The 21,288-nt window shown below is 40.4% G+C and overlaps 1 protein-coding gene across 3 annotated transcripts in view; it reads left to right on the top strand.

The window, feature by feature from the left end:
* The window catches only part of LOC127419665 (uncharacterized), a 54,598-nt gene extending 33,978 nt beyond the window's left edge, over positions 1-20,620 (top strand). Inside the window, exons 1-3 of one of the 3 annotated variants that reach the window (XM_051661234.1) lie at positions 11,517-11,664; positions 17,194-18,678; positions 19,250-20,620. In XM_051661234.1, coding sequence (XP_051517194.1) covers positions 17,341-18,678; positions 19,250-19,657 — 1,746 coding nt within the window. In that variant the 5' untranslated portion in view covers positions 11,517-11,664; positions 17,194-17,340 and the 3' untranslated portion in view covers positions 19,658-20,620. Of the gene's footprint in view, positions 1-11,516; positions 11,679-17,193; positions 18,679-19,249 lie in introns of those variants that run through there. The other 2 variants (XM_051661235.1, XM_051661233.1) reach the window with 2 other exon arrangements.
* The last annotated feature ends 668 nt before the right edge of the window (positions 20,621-21,288 follow it).

Raw genomic sequence — 21,288 nt, 5'->3', positions numbered from 1 at the left:
TTTACACTTAAAATTCTCAAGTCTCCAAATACATAAGTCAGGCATATGTGGTATCATTTGAAAGCTTAGAATCTTAAATGTTCATAGATTACCGTCACTTCGGCATTTATTTTACTAAAAATAACAAACTAAGGCCTTAAATCATCCGCATTGCAAATGAGCGCCACCTAGGGGTTATGTTACAGAAATATTAATATGAATATAAAAGTCTTTAAAATAGTATATATCAATTGAATGTTCTCATTCTCAGGAATGTGACAGTACAGTTTATTCTGTTGCCCTAATACTACAGTTTTAAAATTTTCAAAAGAATCACAAAGTGAAATGTCATATTTTTAAGACATCAAATACAAACATCTCTTTATGTGCCAATCATTGCTGCTGTAAGCCCCAAATAACTAAACATTTATATCTGCTTTACCTTAGGCAGTTCTCTAAAAAATGAACAATTTTTCACTTGTCTGTGAGCTTGCTTGTGTGAATAATCCAATGTTATATCTTAGATGTCCAGAACAAAATATGCATTCCCACAGGAAAAGGATGTTAAACAAATTATTGGAAATATATGCTTTCAACTTTTGATGATAAAATGTTATAAACTTCATATAAGGGAGGATCTCAGCTTTCTAATGACACCTAGATTGTGCTTCTAGTCCACTCGGAGGCCTGGATATTTGATGGAAAAAATGGGGGTGGTGCATGAACTGCAAGGGCTAAAATGCGTAAGAGCAGCACATACATTTCAGATCGGCATTTTGTGATAGAAGGCGATAGAGGAAAAAAATCTTTTTTTCTAGTACTTGCTGCCATCTAATGGAATAAAATAAGACTATTTGGAGGAAGACAGGGTGAACAGAATAAGATATACATTCTTGCATTCTTGCAAGAAAGTATTTGAAAATCCCTGCCGTATTATATAAACCCCCAAATGTATTTATTTATTTTTAAATAAACATATATTGTGAGCAAAAGCAGTCTCAGAGAATCATTTATTTACCAAAAAATCAAGTTTAATACTAATAAGGAGAGAACCTGCACTGCATATAATACACCCCATCTCTTGAACTGCCGCATCTGGCCGCATTTATCCCTCTCCTCGGCTGATTAGCCCGATTGGGGCCGGTCATACGTAGTCACGGCCCGGCCCCGCCCTCCTCCTTGTCACACTACTCCACCACCCTATTCAGGCCGACCGCCATCCAGACTAGCCCGGAGGGGAGACGCTATGCTTCTGGCCGTTCCGCCACCCGATGGTCCTCCCCGTCTCCTCCCCAAAATAACCATATATGTAGAGTGCAATGCCAGTTTGAACTATGCATTACCTCATCGACAGTACATATATTTACCATATGGATATTGCCATCCAGACACGTGACACTACTGTGTTTAACAGGTATGAGAAACCAGGAAAACACAAAACAATACAGACTGAAGCCCACATGTTGCATGTGATTAGATGCTGCTGCTAAAAATAATTTCTTAACCTTAGCCCTATTCAGACGGCAATTATTTTAAATGGGTAAATGAGGCAATTCCAGCATTTACAGGGGGTAGTCCGAATCCGAAATGTCAGTGTTTTTCTCCCACCTCTTGTGAGAAAATTCCAGGCCGAATTACCTACTGTTTTTGACAAACACCAAGGTAGCGCGATAATTTAATTACCATACAAATCCATATCTCCGAGTTTATTTTGGAAATCCTTTTTGACTACTAAGTGCCGTATGGTTGCTCTTGTGGTAATGTACAGTTTTGAACAATGGAGGATTGTGTAACAGAAATGTTTGAAATAATTCACAATAATAAAATTATGTCACCACTCCACCACAGTGAGTGGGAACGCTAAAGTAGAAGGAAAAGAAAAATGAGAGCCAGATCATGTAAACTTTTTAAATGGGCCATTATTATGGCAGCAACATGTAATAAAATTTTAATATATAACATTTTAAAATAGAAATGTGTACTATATACATTTATACATAGGACTTCACAACAGCTCGTTTATATGGGTTGACTAGTCCTAGAAAAGGGGCCGGGTCAATGTCTATCTTATTTAAAAGGTTTAAATCCCCCCGCCACTTTTTTAAAAAACACAGATGGATAATTCCAAATTATGTCCGTCATTTTGATGAATAAAACATAAGAAAACCATTTTAACCATAGTGCCTCAATTTTCATTTTAACAAATTTTACTGTTTGTGATATGTCTGACTTTTCTCTCTCCCTGCTTTAAAGAAAGAGAGAGAGAGAGAGAGAGAGAGAGAGCCAGGTGATGCGGGTGATAAACTAAGCATGCGTACCCCTATTGACAGATTTATTTGGCTTGGGTTGTCAAACATTCTTGTCCCTACAGTTTCATGCTTAGCTTAATAGCTATTTGGAATAATTTTGGCTTGTGCTGTATGTGAAAATGTACACTGTAAATGTCCACACCGCAAATGCCATGCTAACCCTACTCTGGAGCCGGGTTTTATAACCTTGGGTAAAAAGCAGTGCTAAGCCGGGGTTTCTTGACGTTAAAAGCGGGGTTTGAAATGCGCAGTTTGAAAAGCCCTAAAGTTTTCATCAAACATTAAACAGCAGCCTTCTATTTGATTCCCATTAAGCGTTTGCAGTCCAGGATGAAATTAGACAAGTCATATTTTTAACTTGCACTGTGTGAAAGCTGGCTTAGATGCTGCAGTCCTATTTATACCAGTGGGGCTAACCAGCATTCACTCAGAGCTTTTCACCAACAAGTCAACTAATCTTGTTTTAGCCTAGACCATCAGATGATTAGCAATGCTATACCTCTCACTCCCCCCAACCCCCCCCCCCCCCACATTAGATCTCTTTTCCTCAATGCATCATTGATTGTTTCAGTGCAGTTGTGACTCAAGTCAATTTGTTAAAACTCATTTAATACCCTGGTAACACAACAAGGCAATGCTCTGCCTTTCAAATATTTTTCTAATTATTGCTGAATGTTGTTTAGAGGCAGTTATGTTCACAAGTCTCTGAGTCCAGGTTTTTTTATTTTTTGGCAATAGTTATTTATCTGCAGCTAGTTAGTTTAATAAACCCTTTATAAGGATAGTTCAGTTTTGAAATATTAAAACTGATTACTTCTAGGGATTGCCTTGTTTATTTATTTAAACTTATCTAGTTTTTTGCAACTTAAGTGCGAATTTCCATCTCTGTTTAGAGGTTTTTAATATGAGATTCGTAAAGGGTAATGTACAGTCATTATTACAAAATAAACCCAGCATCCCGAACAAAGTAAAGGACTCTTTTATCATCCTGAAAGGGTTTATTTTGTGAGTTATTTTAGTGGAATACTTGTATTAACTGAGCTTTAGATGTGCATGCTGCCCATCTGTGTTACTGCATGTTGATTGAAGTCTTTTGCACCTTTACAAAAATCGAGAGTTCTGGCAAACTTGCCGCAAATTTACCACTCATTGTTTTCACATGCAAATGAGCTTTGCAGAAAACTCTTCATTGTTTCCAAAGGTTTGCTGCAGGTTCACCACTACTGGTAGAAGAGCTGCAAAGTCCTGTAAAAAATGTGTGGCAAATTGCAAGCTCATTTGCACTAGGGCTGGGTGATAAAACAATATAGATATTTATTGAAAACATACATTTTCGATATCGATGATAAACTTTTGAGCAATTTTCAATATTTGGCATATGTTCTACATCTAGACGATCGGATCAGGTATGTCTAGTTAAAAACACAAGAGGTTTGGCAAATTTATGCACACAACTAGCTAACTGAATCACTTTCGTGAAATCAGCTGGTTAGGAAGTATTAGCAGGCAGCCCTGCTCTCAAGGAAACCAGCAATGAGGCTCAGTAGCTTCTAGCTAGCAGCTAGAAATCCGGCTAATTAAATATCATTGTGTTCCGAACAAGACAGCACTGACAATGCTATCGACTGAACACAACAACAACTCCGTCATCAACACCATTGCTTTTTATTTATGTACTATTTAGTTTTTTCATGATCTATTTAGCGACTAGATCATGAAACAGGCAAGAAAGTGTTTCTTCTTCTTGTGTTATTTATTGGCGGTTGGCAGTCCTGCATATGGTGCATTACCGGCACCTACTGAGTTGGAGTGTGGAGCGTCACACGAAAGTCTTTCAGTGGAGTCAATGACAGCTGAAGAGGATGAAATTGTCCAAATTTCATCAAAAAGAAGTCACACAACGTTTGTAGGATTACATCCCAAACTAAGCATTTAAAGGTAGCTTACCCTTTGGAGCTTACTTATATATCAAACAAGTTATGTTTAATTCATTCCTGAGGCCAAACAAACATGTGGAATGCAGTTCTGCCCCCATTAGTGGTATGAAATGTATATTGTGATAAATATCGATATTGATCAATATGAAACAAATATTGTAATAATTTTTTTGGGCCACATTGCCCAGCCCTATTTTGCACATATAAATAATGAGTGGGAAATAATTCTGTGCTCGATACACATAAAATTAATTCCATCTCATGCTCTGATTATGTGCATTTTGTACAGAACAGCTGTGCTCTGTTCGGTTCATCGCTACCGTGCGCTGACCGCATTATATTTAAAGTTCTCCAGATTTACTTCAGTTGCACATTGCGTAATTATAAATATGTTCGGCCATTAAAAGTTTTTAGACAAATGTAAATTAACCCCATGGCACCATGGTTTTATGGAGCAAGGAAGAGATTAGAGCATTTCACCATGTATAATATGGAAGGAATGTTGTCAACAGAAACAACAACACAATGTCTTACTTCAGTATTCCACTAAAGGGAAGGCTTGAGTCTGTATATCAATGCCATGTGCTAAATTGTTTCAGAAATATATTACTATTGTATATTATAATAATAATGATGACAATAATCATTTAAAAATGGGTTTCTTAAAAAGAACTCAAGGGCAAACATCAGAGCAACTATTTCTACTGGCAGTAAAGCACTGGCAAAACTTGACTTAATTTTGGTCAAAATGAATCATTTACTAGTTTGTATTTTTAACACCTTTTTTACAACATGAGAGGTGATGTTTAGTTTAATTTTATGTTTGTTTTTTTGTTTTTTTGTTATATTATTTATTTTTATGGATATCTAAGCAGTGGCAACAGTAAAAAAAAAATCTTCCAAATTTGTGCAGCCCTGTAATAAAAAATAAATAAATAAATAAATAAAAACCAATATCAAAAGACAGAATAATCATGATTAATTATCTTTATTAAATTTTGAGCAAAATAAACATGATTATCATTTTCACCATTATTGTGCAGCCCTAGTTTACACTATAAGCACAATGTTGTTAAAGTGTTTTCAACTTCTCCAAATGTGGCTGAAGTGGGCCTTAAACACTTTTACTGTCCTATCCTTACTTTCACCTCCTCTTTGCTGTTTCTCTGTTAACTAATAAGATGAAGACCTTATTTTGAGTTAAACAAATAACTCAAAGATTTTTGCTAGACATTGGATACACAGGTTCTACAATCGAAAGAACATTAGATAATCATAAACTGGTAACATACATTAATGCCGTGGTCTCTGGAAAGAAGTTTAGATAATTAAAGTGGCAAGAAAGAGTATGTGAACCCTTTGGAATTACCTGCATTTATATATAAATGTGTCTTAAAATCTGGTTTGATCTTCATCTAAGTTACAATAATGAACAAACACAATCTATTTTAACTAATAACATTCAAATTATTGTATTGTTCTTCTACATATTGAATACATCATTCACAGTGTAGGTTGGAAAAAGTTTGTCAACCCCTAGGCTAATGACATCAACAAAAGCTAATTAGAGTCAGGAGTTGGCAAACCTGGCATTCAATTTATGAAACGAAATTGGAGGTGTGGATTAGAGATATTTTGACTTATAAAAAGCACTCAAACGTTTTTAATTTGCTATTCACTAGAAGCAGCAGCTGACGTAGACCATGCCTCACAAAAAAGAGATCTCAGAAGACCTATGATCAAGAATTGTTGCTTTGCATAAAGCTGGAAAGGGTTACAAAGTTATCTCAAAGAGCTTAGATATTCATTTATCCACAGTTAGACAAACTGTCTATAAATGGAGATGATTTAGTACTGTGGCTACTCTCCCTAGAAGTGGCTGTCAAGTCAAGATGACTCAAAAGGCACACAGCAGAATGCTCAGTAAGGTAAAAGAGAACCACAGAGTGACAGTTAAAGACTTAAAGAAATTATTAGAATTGGTTAACATCTCTGTTCATGAGTTTACTATACCGAAAACATTAAACGGGCATGGGTGTTCATGGCAGGACACCAGGAAGGAAGCCGCTGCTTTTCGACAAAAACATTGTTGCGTGCCTGAAGTTTGCCAAAGACCACCTTAACACTCCACAATGTTACTGGGAAATTGTTTTGTGGACTGATGAAACTAAGGTTTAATTGTTTGGTAAGAACACTCAGCACTGTGTATGAGCGCGTTACTGCGGAGACACAGCTCGTGTGGAGGCTTCACGCTATTCTCCGTGGCATCCACGCGCAACTCACCACATGCCTCACCGAGAGCGAGAACCACACATTTTAGTGACCACGAGGAGGTTACCCCCGTGACTCTACCCTTCCTAGCAACAGGGCCAATTTGGTTGCTTAGGAGACCTGGCTGGAGTCACTCAGCACACCCTGGATTCGAACTCGCGACTCCAGGGGTGGTAGTCACGGAAGACTGTGTAAGGCCTCGTTCAGGGCATGCAGGTCCAAGATTGGGTGCGACACTCCCCCTCTCTTGGGCAAAATAAAATAAGGGCTGTAGAAGCCCTTGCGCAACTCTGCTACGGGGACGGGCTCTATTACCCCGAAGGACGGAGGCACCCTCGCCCTGCACCGTAGTGGAGAGGATGCCACTGAACCGGGGTGGGCGTCTGGCGAACTGGATTGTGTAGTCGAGGCGAATCATCCTGATGAGCCATGATGAGGGGCTGGAGAGCTCTAACCAGCCTTCCAGTCTCCGTGACAGCGGCACCAGGGGGATGACTGGACTTAACGTGCCCGGGCAGGGTGGTTCGCGGCAAGGCAGAGCAGGCGCCCCACCTGGAAGACAGCCCAGGGGGGACGTGCTGCTCCGCAAGCCCACAACTGTGGCCGGTGACTGGGGCGGCAATCGGCCCCAGAGACCAGCACACTCACCTGTTTGCCGGCTGTCTCTCGATGTAGAACGAGGGAACGGGAAGTACTCACATTCGCCTGATTGACCAAAAGACTTCCAGCGCCTAGCCGTTGTGAGTGCACTGGCCCAGGGAATGAGGAAACTGCTCTTTATTGACCATGTGGGTGCCGAGGCCCAGAGGCCACACGGCGATGTCATACTCACCACATGCTGGCCCAGGGACCGGTCAGGAGTGGTCGCCTCATCCCTGGGCGGGCCATGTCAGGACTGCCTTGAAGCTCGTCTGGGGTTCTTGGGGGCTGGCTGATGGCCCGGTGGAGCCGACTTCCCACGGGAGGATCTTTTTCTCTGAGGCCAGCGTGCGGGCTCCAATGGTACAGGAGCCGGGGCTGGCACCGCAGGGGAATGGCTCTGGTGAGAAGTAGATGGGGTGTGGGACTTCGGTGGCCTGAAGGTGGCTGGGTCGCACTGCAGCAGAATGTGTTTAATTGCCTCGGTCTGCTTTCTCACTGTCGAGAACTGATGGGCGAAATCCTCGATGGTGTCACCAAAAAGCCCCCCTTGGGAGATGGACGCATCAAGAAAGCGGACTTTCTCAGCGTCACGCATCTCCGCAAGGTTGAGCCACAGGTGCCGCTCTTGGACCACAAGCATGGACATCATCTGCCCCGGGGCGCGTGCCGTGACCTTCCTGCATCAGCCTTGGGTCGGTCCTACCCTCGTGCAGGTCTTTTAGCACCTTGGCCTGGTGGACCTGCAGGATGGCCATGGTGTGCAGGGCAGAAGCGGCCTGACCCACGGCCTTGTAAGCCTTCATCATTAAAGAGCAAGAGAACTTACAGGCCTTGGAAGGGATCCTTGGTCGGTCGCGCCAGGTGGCTGTGCCCTGCGGGCATAAATGCACCGCTATGGCGTGCTCTACCTGGAGAAGCTTGACATATCCCTTAGCCACTCTGCCGTCAAGGGTAGTCAGAGTGGACGAGCCCGCGAAGCATGTACAGGCAGTAAAAGGTGCCTTCCACAACTTCGTTAGCTCCTCGTGCACTTCCGGTAAGAAAGGCACCGGGGCGTGGCGTGGCGTGGCCGTGAGTCGCGCTCTGAGCCCAGAAACCAATCATCCAGCCACGAACGCTCAGGGCAGGGTGGAGGGTTCCACTTCAGCCCAATGTACGCAGCCGCCCAGGCAAGCACGGCTGCCATATCAGCGTCCGCCTCATCCTGTGCTCTGCCACCCGTGGGCGGGAGCTCAGAAGATTCGTCAACTTCCGATAGCAGAAGCCCACCCTCTGATGCCACGACCAAAAGCTCATCCTCATCGTGAGCCGCGAACGACACATTAAACCCGCCCTGAGGCAGACCGCCTGCATCGCTTGACAGCTCGTCCGGGCAGAACGAGCGTGCTGGGGGACGGGAGGTCTGCGGGGGCTGAGCCGGCGGAAAAGCTCCCATGTCCACATCCAGATCGCCGCGGTGCTTGCCGACCCGGCCGGCTGAGCGTCAGCCCAGGACGGACCGGGTTGGGGAGCAGCCACGGTGGCTCCTTGCTTCATGAAGAAGGAATTGAACCGCGACTGCAACGTTCTCATGGACATGTTCTCGCAATGAGAACATAACCCTTCTATGAAAGCCGCCTCGGCGTGCTGACGCCCCAGACACTCGAGGCAGATTTCATGGGTATCCGGAGGGGAGAGATAACCGCCACATCCAGTAGCGCAAACGCGGAAGGAAATCTTTAAAAAGACGGCAAGCATTTGTGCGAGCTCTTTTAGAAGGAAATATACTCTTTCTAATATACTCTTTTAGTATCTGCAGACTCAGGCTGCCGAAGCGCCCAGGGGAAACACAGCACTCAACCGTGTGAGGGTGACCGCTGATATGCGGCGAAAGAATCCAGCAGCGTAGCAAAGGGTGAGAGGACGAACACACAAGCATTCGGCTCCGAAGAAAAAATCTGAATGAGTGATGCACGCCATCTCCTTTTATACCCGTATGTCTGGGGCGGAGAGTGGCATGCAAATTCCACTCACCAATTTTCATTGGCCTTTTCTATTTTAAGCAAAGGTGATTGGGGCTCTCAAGATCGAACCCCTAGTGTCACTACTTTGACACAACATCGAGTGAGTGACAGACAGGGAACACAATATATTAACACTATATATATATACAGTATATATATATAAAGTTCTGTCATTTAAAACTTAACAAACTTATTTTTGTGTTTTGCTTGACAAATGTGCTTGTCCCATCATTCTTTAAAATAAATAACACTTGGTTTGATATTGTGTTACTTGATGCAAAGACAATAATACATTAAATGTGTGACTTAAGTGTCCAGATAGTTTTTGGGGTCAGTGTATATATATTTTATTTATTGGTTTTAGAGAAAGACCAGGAAGTTGAACCATGAGCCAACAGCTCTTTTAAAAAGAACATTCTGACAAAGAAGTTTATTTTTAATACATTATATGATTGCTTATAGTCAGAAACAATAATTATAGAATACAAATTTTAAGAAATGTATCGGTAACGCTTTACAGTAAGGGTCCATTTGTTAACATTAGTTAACATGAACTAACAATGAACAAGACTTTTACAGCATTTATTAATCTTGGTTAATGTTAATTTCAACAAATAATAATAAATTTTTTAAATCAAAAGTTTCATTGGTAGCACTTAATAATCAGTTTCATTAACATTTGGTAATGCACAATGAATTAACATGAACTAACTAAATAAAATGAACTAGAATGCTTTAAAAATATATTGTTCATTGTTAGTTCATGATACCTAATGCATTAACAAATGAAACCTTATTGTAAAGTGTTACCAATGAATCGTTTCTAACTGCAACTTTCATAAATGTAATCAAAAGCTCTATAACACTGCTGTTCTCTTTCAGTCATTTGCAATTCAATCTATTCTCATTCAAACAAGAGTCTATTTAAAGAGCATCCTGGTATTCTCCTCCAGACAACAAGCCTTCAAATTTAATGCTGATACTGCAACCACTGGACATGAGCAGCCTGTGTGTGTGTGTGTGTGTGTGTGTGTACATGTTTATTCTACATTGTGGGGACCACATTACCCCACAAGGATAGTAAAACCTGACATCACCTACCTTGTGGGGCCCAGCCAGCGCTCCCCATGAGGGAAATGGCTTATTAAACATACTAAACGATGTTTTTTTTTTAAATGTAAAAATGCAAAAAGGTTTCTGTGAGGGTTAGGTTTAGGGGTAGGGTTAGGGGATAGAAATTATCGTTAGAGCCGTATAACATCCATGAAATGCATGGAAGTCTATGGAGAGTCCCCACAATGATATAAAAACAAGTTTGAGTGTGTGTGTGTGTGTGTGTGTGTGTGTGTCTGCATGTGTGGGCAGGTTTGGGTGGTTTACGAGGACATTGTTTTAGGTTACAAACTGATCATTACAAGGGTATTATGCTATAAATGTGGTTTATGAGGACATTTCTAGTGTCCCCATAATTTAAATATTTATTTTTTTATGTAAAAATGCAGAAAGTTTTTTGTGAGGATTAGGTTTAGGGGTAAGGTTAGGGTTAGAGGATAGAATCTATAGTTTGTACTGTATAAAAATCATTATGTCTATGAAGAGTCATAAGGTGACCACACCAACATGTATGTGTGTGTGTGTGTGTGTGTGTGGTTTTGGTTTGACTCAGTGGTTTCTATGACACCATGGACTCTAGAGATAGGTTTGTGTAGGTTGGGTCTTCTTAACTAGTTTCTATCCTACTCAAGCAAACTATCTGCCCTCTAACCTTTCAACATTACTTTATTCTTTCAATCTTTTTATCTACTATACCGCTCTTTCCCTTTTCAATAGTTTCATTTCTCGGTTTCTCCTACTCATGTACTAATAATGTGTTTGAAAGCTTGTGATCTGGGCATATATCATTATCTCTTTACATGCTTATCACGTATGAAAATGCATATGTTCAGAGAGGAGGGTGTGTGTGTGTGTGTGAGAGAGAAAGAGAGAGAGAGAGAGAGAGCACGAGTGGGAGTGTGTGTGATTACCTGTCTGTTATTGAGTGCAGATGTGTGTGTGTTTACCTGTATTATTGTGTGCATATGTGTGTGATTACCTGTCTGTTATTGCGTGCATGTGTGTGTTTATGTGTGTGTGTGTGTGATTACCTGTCTGTTATTGTGTGCATATGTGTGTGTGTGTGTGTGTATGATTACCTGTCTGTTATTGCATGCATATGTGTGTTTATCCCTTTCACGGTAAGTAAGGCGAGTGGGCGAAAGCAGCAACTGGTCTGCCTGTGTGCTGTTGCATAGCAGACACTGCACAATATTACTCATTTCCTTAGCCTTGTGTACACGCACACACACAAACTCTCACACTGTTTCACAGTCAGCCTCAAAGCATTTCGACGTGTTGTGACTCCACAGTTTGTCTGTAGATTTGCATACACCATTGCCTTAGTGGTACATCTTCATGAGCGTGTGTGCGTATGACTGCAGAAATGAGTGGCGTCAAATGGATATCTGCTCATCACACCCTGTCAAGGTCAGTCCCATCAGGTCAGCACCGCTTTTCATGATCTGATGCGTTAAAACTGCGTGTGTATGCTCGAGACATGCTTAAAGGCAAATGTAATTTTATACAATCGGTGCATGTGCTTTTCGCTGTTTGACAGTGTGGTTTACTCTGTATTAAGCTGATTTTGGTAAGAGTCATTCCAGTTGATAACAGGTTTTCTGTAGTTAGGATGACAGTAAGGGTCTGCACAGCTTTTCATGTGGATCATGATCTGGTGCATTAAATGCATGCATACATGCTTAGAGGTTAGGAAACATGTTCTTATTTTTGTGAAATTGGTGCATGTCCTCTACGCTGCACCAATGTCTGAAAGTGTGGCTTATTCTGGTTTAAGCATTTTGAAGTTTTGGTAAGAGTTATTCCAGTGATTTACAGATTTCGCAATTCTGTAGTTTAGATCTACAGTCCGTTATGTTTCTTATGTTATGTTTTTCACCTCACAATGATTCAGTTTGACTAAAAGTGTCTCCATTAGGTGAAGCTCTCAGTGGGGTGAGTGATTTTCCACCATGCAGAAGCTGTAGGTGGGAAAATTTGTAGCTCCGCTTCCCAAGATTTGCAGACATATTGATCACCATTAATCCAGCTTCATCAATAAGAAAATCAGCTTGGCTGCAGCTTTGGCTACAGCTGCCTAGTAGACCTACTGATAGTGTTGGGGAGTAACGGAATACATGTAACAGGAATACGTATTTAAAATACAAGTAACTGTATTCCACTACAGTTACAATTTAAATAATTGGTAATTAGAAGTTACATTCAAAAAGTATTTTGATTACTGAAGAGATTACTTTGCATTTTATTGTCATTTGTTTCATTTAATATTTAGTCCTTTCAGAGAGAAAACATTTATACATATAAATGTGATCCAAAGTGCATTTGAAAAACAGTGAAACACTTATGTATTACATTCATACAAGCACACAGAGAAGTACATTTGAAGTAAGTTTGGAACAGAAGAAATAGAAAAACCTTGTGTAAACTGTCAGCTTTACGCTAAGCTAAAATGTTATTTCTAGCCATTTTACATGCACAAGTTACCAGGCACTGTAACGCTTTTACCCAGAGATAAATGTTTACTCTGACAAATCATGGAGCCAAACAGCAAAAGTCTGTATTCCACACATTTAATGGCAGATACCAAGGCTGCATGCTCTTCTCATGAGAAAATTAACAAACCATTAGCGTCACAAAACATAAATGTATAATAAAGGTCAGGTAGAGCATATCTGTCACCTGCACACAGACTGAGTAACTCTCTTAATCACACAGCTCACACATACTGTATGCAAATGAGATGGTCAGCATCTTAAAAGGTACCCTGCATACTAATAGAATGCATGTAAATACGTAGTTCTGTAATGATTAAGACAATCATATTTTTTATCAAGAAAATTCATGTTGGATCATAATTTCTTTTTTCTAGTAAGACCTTTGGTATTAAGGCAAAAAATCATATTCTTGATAATTTTTGTATTGCTTTCCTGTAAAAATAAATAATCCTTAAAGCAAGATCAGTTTGATTTATTTTGTTTTAGAAGCAACAATGCATAAGATATTTAGGTTCTTCAGAGAATGTATTTTTAACATGTGTATTTTGTCTTACTGTACGGGCAGAGTTTTTATAGTCAAAACAAGTGAAAAAAAAATCTACCAGTGCTGAAGTAGTAATCCAAAGTATACGTTACTGACCTTGAGTAATCTAACGAAATACGTTACAAATGACATTTGACAGCATGTATTCTGTAATCTGTTCTAAACCCTGCCTACTGATTTGCTGTGTTGTCTGTTAGGAGAGTTAAGAAAAGTACCTGTGTTTTCACCATATTAATAAGTCCTTAAATGCACCTGAAATGCTCCTGTAAAAGAGTTTTTTTTTTTTTTTTTTTTGGGGGGGGGGGGGGGATTTTTCCCCTTTTTTACCCAATTTGGAATGCCCAATTTCCAATGCGCTTTTAAGTCCTTGTGGTTGTGTAGCAATTTGCCTCAATCCAGGTGACGGAGGAAGAATCTGACGCGTTGGCTACGGAGACATAGCGTGTGTGGAGGCTTCACGCCACATTAGTTAGTGAACTAGCAAACTCCAGGGGTGGTAGCCAGAATCTTTCCACTGAGCTACCCAGGCCCCCTCTTAGAGTTTCTAATATCTATTGAGTTTAACTAATTAAGTTTGACTTCCTGTGCTTCGTGAAGACACTGTAAATATGTGGATTGTCTTTTCTATGTGTCTGTCCCATCAATCAGCATTTGTTTTCTACTCTTCTAGTTTCAAACTTTTTTTAAAGATGCCTCCTAAGTTTGCTTGTACATGATCTAAAAATATCATAAAGAGATCAAATCCATCACAATCAGCTGTTCTTTGGAAATACTTTGCAGTGAACACATTGGTTGATAAAAGCTTGTGCAAGACTGTAACGTTGGCTGGCAAGGCAATGACAGGCAGATGAAGACATAGTGAGAACCCAAGTGCAGTTTACTTACAAAGTGCTATCCAAAACTCGTAAATCCAACATGAAAACAAAACTGACATAAACAACTAGACTTGACTTGGCATGAAAGACCAATGACACGATGTTACATCAAACAATACCTGACAAAAGACAATGGCAAACATGAGGGCTTAAATACAAGAACTGGGCAAACACATGACAATGACAACCAATAACAAGACTAAACTAATAACAAGACTACTAAAACATGAACCAATGAAAAGCCAAGACTAATAAACAAGATACTCAAACAATGAACCAATGAAAACAAGACACATGAACAGGGGAAACACATGACAAGATCACATGAGGGAACAGGAAATCACATGACATGAACACTGTGACTATAAAACAGCAACTAAACAAAAAAATGAACACAAAACATAAACAAAAACACATTTAAACGTGACAAAGACTATGTTGAACATATTTGTACAAGTCCTTCAATAGACAATATCCACTTAAAAAGCACAATATCAGTTCACAGAAATGACTTAGCTTCCTGTGCAAACAAATCATTGCAAGTTTTCTACACTCTAGTTCTTATATTTTGTAATCTCTCCATTTCTGTTTAGTGGTAAAAAAAAAAAGACAGATCAGGAGGTGAGAAAAATGACATTAATGTGTATTTTAAATGCATGCTGGAGTAAAATTTTTATGTTTAACTGCATTAAATATGGCTAAAAATCTGAATTTCCCATCTGGATCAGATTACATCATGAAAATGTGCTCATACATAGTATGCAGATTTCTAAGATAAAAAACAAAAACAAAACAAAAATTTTACTTTAAAAAAAGAAACACAAATTCAAAAAATTAACAATGATTTGGTATGTAATCATGTGGCAACTCCGCATTCTTATCTTTGTAAAATTAATGCTTGTCTTACAAACCTTGATAATGGTTACCATTATTTACTCATGTAAAAGTACTGTCCAATAATTTGCCCTAGAACTTGATTTCTTGAGATAAAAAGACTTAGATATTAGATACTATTTTTTAAATCCATCTCCTCAATTTAATACTCAATCAACTTGTGAGCTCAAGAGTGGATAAACTAACCCAACTGTTATTTGATTAACTTTTGTTGTTTTAGCAGCTTGCTCTTATTTTGGGGTGTACTGAAGTGTTTTCTGCGTACATTTCTTGAGAGAATCCTGATATAACCCTCTCAACCTTCTTTGGTCACTGTAAATGTATGGACTCAGTTTCCATGGAGACAGCAGCAGGGTATCGGGTTCTGTCCACGCAGACAGCGTGGTAGACAGATACGTTAAGAAGGAGACCAGATGTTCTGGCAGCACAACGCAGTCAAATTTAAGTGTCTAATATAGAGCGTTCAGAGTGACATTAGAAAAACTCCCCCACAAGATGCTGTGAATGAAACAAGCATGCTTAAATGCTTTAAGATCTTTTTTGCTGATAATGCATTTACATGCCCATAATGAACTTATGGGCAAACTGTAGATCAACTGAAGGTTATGGGTTTGATTCACAGAGAGCCCAAATACATTTTATTAAAAGCCAGTGCCGTTTTCTCTGAGGAGGCAAGGGAGGCAGTGCCTCCTCAAAAAATTTGGATGAGAAATACAACTGACTGTACATAATTTAAATAAATAAAATATTATGAAATGTAAGCTAAAATAATTCAATAAAGCAATCATATTTCTAAAATTACACTGTCTAACAATGACACCAGTGGATGAAGTTTGAGAGGGAGGTATTTCCTCTGTCGCCTCCCTTCAGCTTATTGTTATCTCATTGAGCTCCTAAAGCATGGCGTGAATGTGAATGGGGTAACCGCAGAATATAGGCAAAAAGTATTGTGAGAGAAGGCAGTGTTTTCACTTTGATTGGACTGGTCATCATTACACTGTAATTCATTCGTCAATCAATATGAATCCTGAGATGACACATTGCCTCCTCATTTCAAAAGTCCACTACATGCCTCTGCTAAAAAGGTCTGCAAAATAAAAATGTAAATGCCTTGAGGATAATTTTCCTATTGCTACAGTAACAGTAATTGAGAGGTTCTGGAACAGGTGTGGAGATTCCTATCACACCTTAATGAACAGTGGCATCCCATCTCCTAAGAACTGGCATATAGTGTCTTGCCATATTTATGTGTGGGAGAGAGAATCAATATGTTTTTGTGTGTTTGCTGGTAGCACATCAGCAGTATGGTGATACTCTTATAGAAGTTATATTTAGATCAGTTTAGAGTACAGTTGGCCAATTTATGCTTCTTGCTGAAAGCTGTTGGATTGTTTAAATCTACAGATTCAAAACCACAGAACAGTAGTCCTTAACACTATTAATTTTGGCCTCTGGAAATATTTGGATACTTAAAGGTGCACTCAGTATTTTTTTCTCATTAAAAAAGTTTTACTCCAGTGTAAATGAATAGTAATTTTGAAACTTATGCATAAAATCATGAGCACTCACATAACATGATTATGAAGACTCCAATCATATCAATAACATTATAAAAAGCTTTTTTATTCTACATGGAAAGGGTTCCCTCATGGGGGCAGCCATGTTTGCAACCCATGACTAGCCAAATACTACTTGCTTAGTCTCAGTAACTGCCCTGTTATTGGACACTTTCACTCATAGATTAAATTAACCATGGCTAACTGCATATAGCAAATTTCTACAATGTATCTGAAAATGAAAACTATTGTGTTTGAATGATGCTGCATCCATGCTCCTAGGTGTCAGTGCAAGTCCAATATGATATATTCAGAATATTAGTGAGTGTACCTTTAAGCCACCCTTAAAAGTGCCTGAATGTCATTGATATTTCAAATATCAGATATCAATATTTAACAAACATACTTTTATAAAATGTATAACAGAAGCTACATATTTGGATGTTTCATCTATGCAACAAAATTCTTTAAAGAGTGGCCTAAGTGTTCAAATAATTTTTGGGACCACTGTATATATCTAAGAAGAGGTAAAACAGTAATATGTTGCTTTTGCCCTCTCTCATTGTCTCTCTCAGTTGAGTTGGAGTTCTGAGCCAGGCCGTGTGTGACACGTGGTGTGCGTGATGCTGATCAGCAGAAGAAAGTGTCTCTCTCCTGGCCCCTCATTCTCCCCAGCAGCCCATGTAACCTAGTGTGGCTCGGCAGGCCCGGGGGATTGCCCCATGAATCCAAGCCCAGACCGCAGCAAAGAGAGTCTCCCCCCCAAGAAGCGGGAGTCCCGACAGGGCTCTTCGGAACAGCAGGCCTTGGATGATGACTTTAAACCCCCTGCCCCTCTCCGAAGCCGAAGGCACCACCACTCCACCGATGGTCACAGAGAGAGTGGCGATCTACTCCCACCCCCTCCACCCACGCTCCCACCCCTTCCTCTGTCACTGCCCTGGCAGGCATCCTACACCCCGTCTATGCATCACTCATACTTGCCGATCCAGGTGGGTGAGAGGCGAAGATCGGCCTCTGTGTCCTGGAGAGAGACAGTGTATGGACGGGGTACAGAAGGGGGACTGGAGCACCCGGTTGCCCACCACTCCCAATGGCTGTGTGGTGACACCCCCCCAATGAGTCTGCAGCCACTGATATCCATGCCCATATTCAAGAACATTTACGTGGCCGAGTCAAGAGAAATATGGCCTTACAGCCTCAGCCGACGAGATTACAGCTCAACTCTCTTCTCTTCCCATCTCCTTCAACAGCCTACAGTCTATCCCCATGATACCATCCCTGACAGCCGCCACAGCTACCAAGGAAGACGGCCCAATGGTGTTGATGGCCTAGACAACAGGTTTGGCTCTAGCAGAAGAGTGCCTTCTTGTGATGACAATGGGAACGATAGCATGACCAGGTTGGACAGTTCCCATGCCAATGGCAGAAGGAGAGAGGAGGATACAGCCAGAGAGAGCACTGGGAGGGGCCTTCTGCTACAAGAAAGCACAAGTGCACATTCCTCACCATGGGACAGGGACACCCAGGGAACTCTCAAAGCTCCAATGCCCCCCTTATCAGACACAAAGGCTGGAAAGGCTTCTCAGGACCATTTTGGTGGAAGTGCCTCCAAGACTGGAGCTCAGATCTACTATGCCCTAGGGTCCCTCTGCCCTACTGCTCACCAGAACCCTCAGGCTTACCCACAACATCTCTCCTCAGACCGCCCTTCTTGCCCTCTAAGGAACTCCCAGCACTCCCCGCACAGCCACAACAGTCATGGAGTTGAGATAGAATGGGATCGCTCTCCAGGGCCCTACCGCCCAGCAGTTGCTGTGCTCACTGGCCCTGATCCGCCCCCTTCTACAGTCCTACCTCATTTTTCCAAAGGTTCCCTGATTGAGCTGGCCGGTGGCCATCTGAAGAGGGTGGAGGAGATGAAGACAGAGGATTTCTTGCGCAGTGCTGACACTTTGCCCGAGTTTCATTTGAGCACCTGCACTATTCTGGTAATCTCACCTGGACCCACCAACGGCTTCAACCATCTGCAGGTCCTGCTCACAGACCACAACACTCAGGTGAGTACAGCAGAACAAACATGCAATGATTAGTGTTTTTTTCTCAGTTTTGGTGGTTTTGACTTAATTTGACTTTATATTTGCTTTGTCAAATCTTAACTACTTTATTGAGAAGATAATTTGCCAGTTTGCAAATTATGAACAACAACAACTCCCAATATCCCAACTTGAATTTTGATATTACTTTGTTAAAGATTTGGGCTTGTAATCTAAAAGTTAATAAACTTTCAACATTTTCTCTTTGAGCAAGACACTTAGGACATTATTTCTGATTTCTGATGTCTGATTTCTCAGTGCTCAAAATGTGGTAGAATAAAACTCATGTTTGGACCAACTAATTTATGCAGTCTTAACATCAGGTTGCTCTAGGGGTCTCTATAATAAGAGACTCAACCACCTCAAGCAGATTTTGTAAGAAATTGTTCAAAAAAATTATTAAAAAGAACCATAAATTATTTATTTTTTACTTGATTCATTTCTCTGTTCATTTTCTTGACAAGGGTTTTGTTTGGACTGTGATGTGTTAGATGGTATTACAATTGTACTAAGATGCAAATTTTTGTGCTGGCAGGAGCTACTCACAGTCTTAGCAGAGTATCCATTTTTTGTACGGGACCGCGGCTGGTCTTCGTGCAGTCCTCAGCGAAGCGCCCAGCTGTATGGCCTACAGTGCCGTCAGCTCAGCACAGGCGACGTGTGTCTGGCACTGACACCCACACCCACTTCACTCCACTCAACGGCAACCCTCGCACACTCCAGCAGCCAGTCACAGTGCTCAGGAGCAGGGGTGGAATCTTGCACAGACACAGCAGAGAGAATGCCCCCTCCACCTGCTCCTCCTCCTCTTCCCGCAGCCCAGCCTTCTCCTCCTGAATGCCCCCACACACGCAAGAGACACTGGTCCGCCCCCGAGCTCCAGTTGGGAAACGAGACTAGCTCCCATTTACCTCAAGGCTCTAAGCATGAGAGACAGCAGTAACAATCTTACTTATCTTCACCATGAGAAGACCAGGAGTGGGGAAGTCACCTGGAAATGTTTAGCAATTGATTATTAGTAACCTCATGGAATAGCCTGTCAATCGTTTTCCTTCTGTGCTTTACTGTTAAATGCAAGTTCAGATGGGAAAGCCCTACATGCACAATAAGACAATCAAAAATCACGTATCTGTAATGCCATGCACCTTTTAGTTATGCTAATCTCAAGCCTTTTTCTGCAGGGTATGTCTTTTCAATTAGTATTATAACAACCAAATAATATTGGATGAAAAATAAGATAAAATACACAATTATATAAATATATATCAAGTGTTTTGTGAATATCCTAAAAAAAAAAAAAAACTAAACAAAAAAAAAAAAAACAATAGAAGTATACTGTTATTTTCGTAATGCAGTCTTGTTTCATGCTTATGAACTGCATTTGTACCTTCAGTCTAGCAGGCAAGCTGAATGTATTAGCAGCCTTCAGCCAAGCTTTCAGTGTGGGGTCAATATGCTAGTTCACTTTAGCATTAAACTCCAGTCTGTTCTTACCAAGGGAAAAGACACTAATGATGGAATTAACTACCCCGGCTGGAGTCTGATTCCCACGCACACACCGTACTGGGGATGGTGTTTTTTAAAGAGCTATGGTGCTAATGACACATCAGAAAGGTCCTCTGGTGATTGGTGGCTTCCCCTTTAATGTTTCCGTGTGATTGAAAGCAGGGAAAAACTATGGACATCTAGTGTTTTGAACTCTGATACGGGTATATCTACTCTTGATCAAGCATACTCTATCACTTTATTTTTCTCTGATTTATTTTTGTTGTTGTGGTTTTTCAAATAACATTTGCTGTTATTTTTTTTCTTTATAAATGTTATAGCTCTAAAATTGTATATTTTTAAAGTTGTGAGACTGTAATACAATGTTTGCTAGAAATAAAACAAAAGCTTTCTAAATTTATATGGAAAGAGTCTAATTCCATTTTTAGCATCTTAATGAATCCACAAACAGAACAAAATAGTGATTACTGAAATTCTGATTTATAGCTCTCTTAAATCAAATCAAATCACTTTATTGTCACACAGCCATATACACAAGTGCAATGGTGTGTGAAATTCTTGGGTGCAGTTCCGATCAACATAGCAGTTGTGACAGTGATGAGACAGTACCAATTTACAATAACATCAAATTAACACAGCACAATTTAAACATCTGATATACACATAATTACACTCAACAATATATAAATAATAACATACACTGTACAGTATACAATATGCACTATATAGATACACATTATTCAATAAAAATAAAAAATAAAAATATATAAAAAAGTATATATAGTATATATAGAATGTACAGTATTGTACTGTATTGACATTCAGGCTGTCGGTTGATAGTCAGTTGTTAAGAGAGAATATAATATAATAATAATATAATTTATGACAGTCCGGTGTGAGATATAAGAGTAAGGGTAATAAAGTGCTGTGCTGATGTATTTTGATCGTGGGAGATCAAGAGTTCAGAAGTGTGATTGCTTGGGGGAAGAAGCTGTCATGGAGTCGGCTGGTGCGGGTCCTGATGCTGCGATACCGCCTACCTGATGGTAGCAGTGAGAACAGCCCATG

This window comes from Myxocyprinus asiaticus, chromosome 29, assembly GCF_019703515.2.
Source record: "Myxocyprinus asiaticus isolate MX2 ecotype Aquarium Trade chromosome 29, UBuf_Myxa_2, whole genome shotgun sequence".
Taxonomy (NCBI): domain Eukaryota; kingdom Metazoa; phylum Chordata; class Actinopteri; order Cypriniformes; family Catostomidae; genus Myxocyprinus; species Myxocyprinus asiaticus.
Note: the sequence above shows the minus strand (reverse complement) of the source record. Positions and strands in the feature narration are given on the sequence as shown.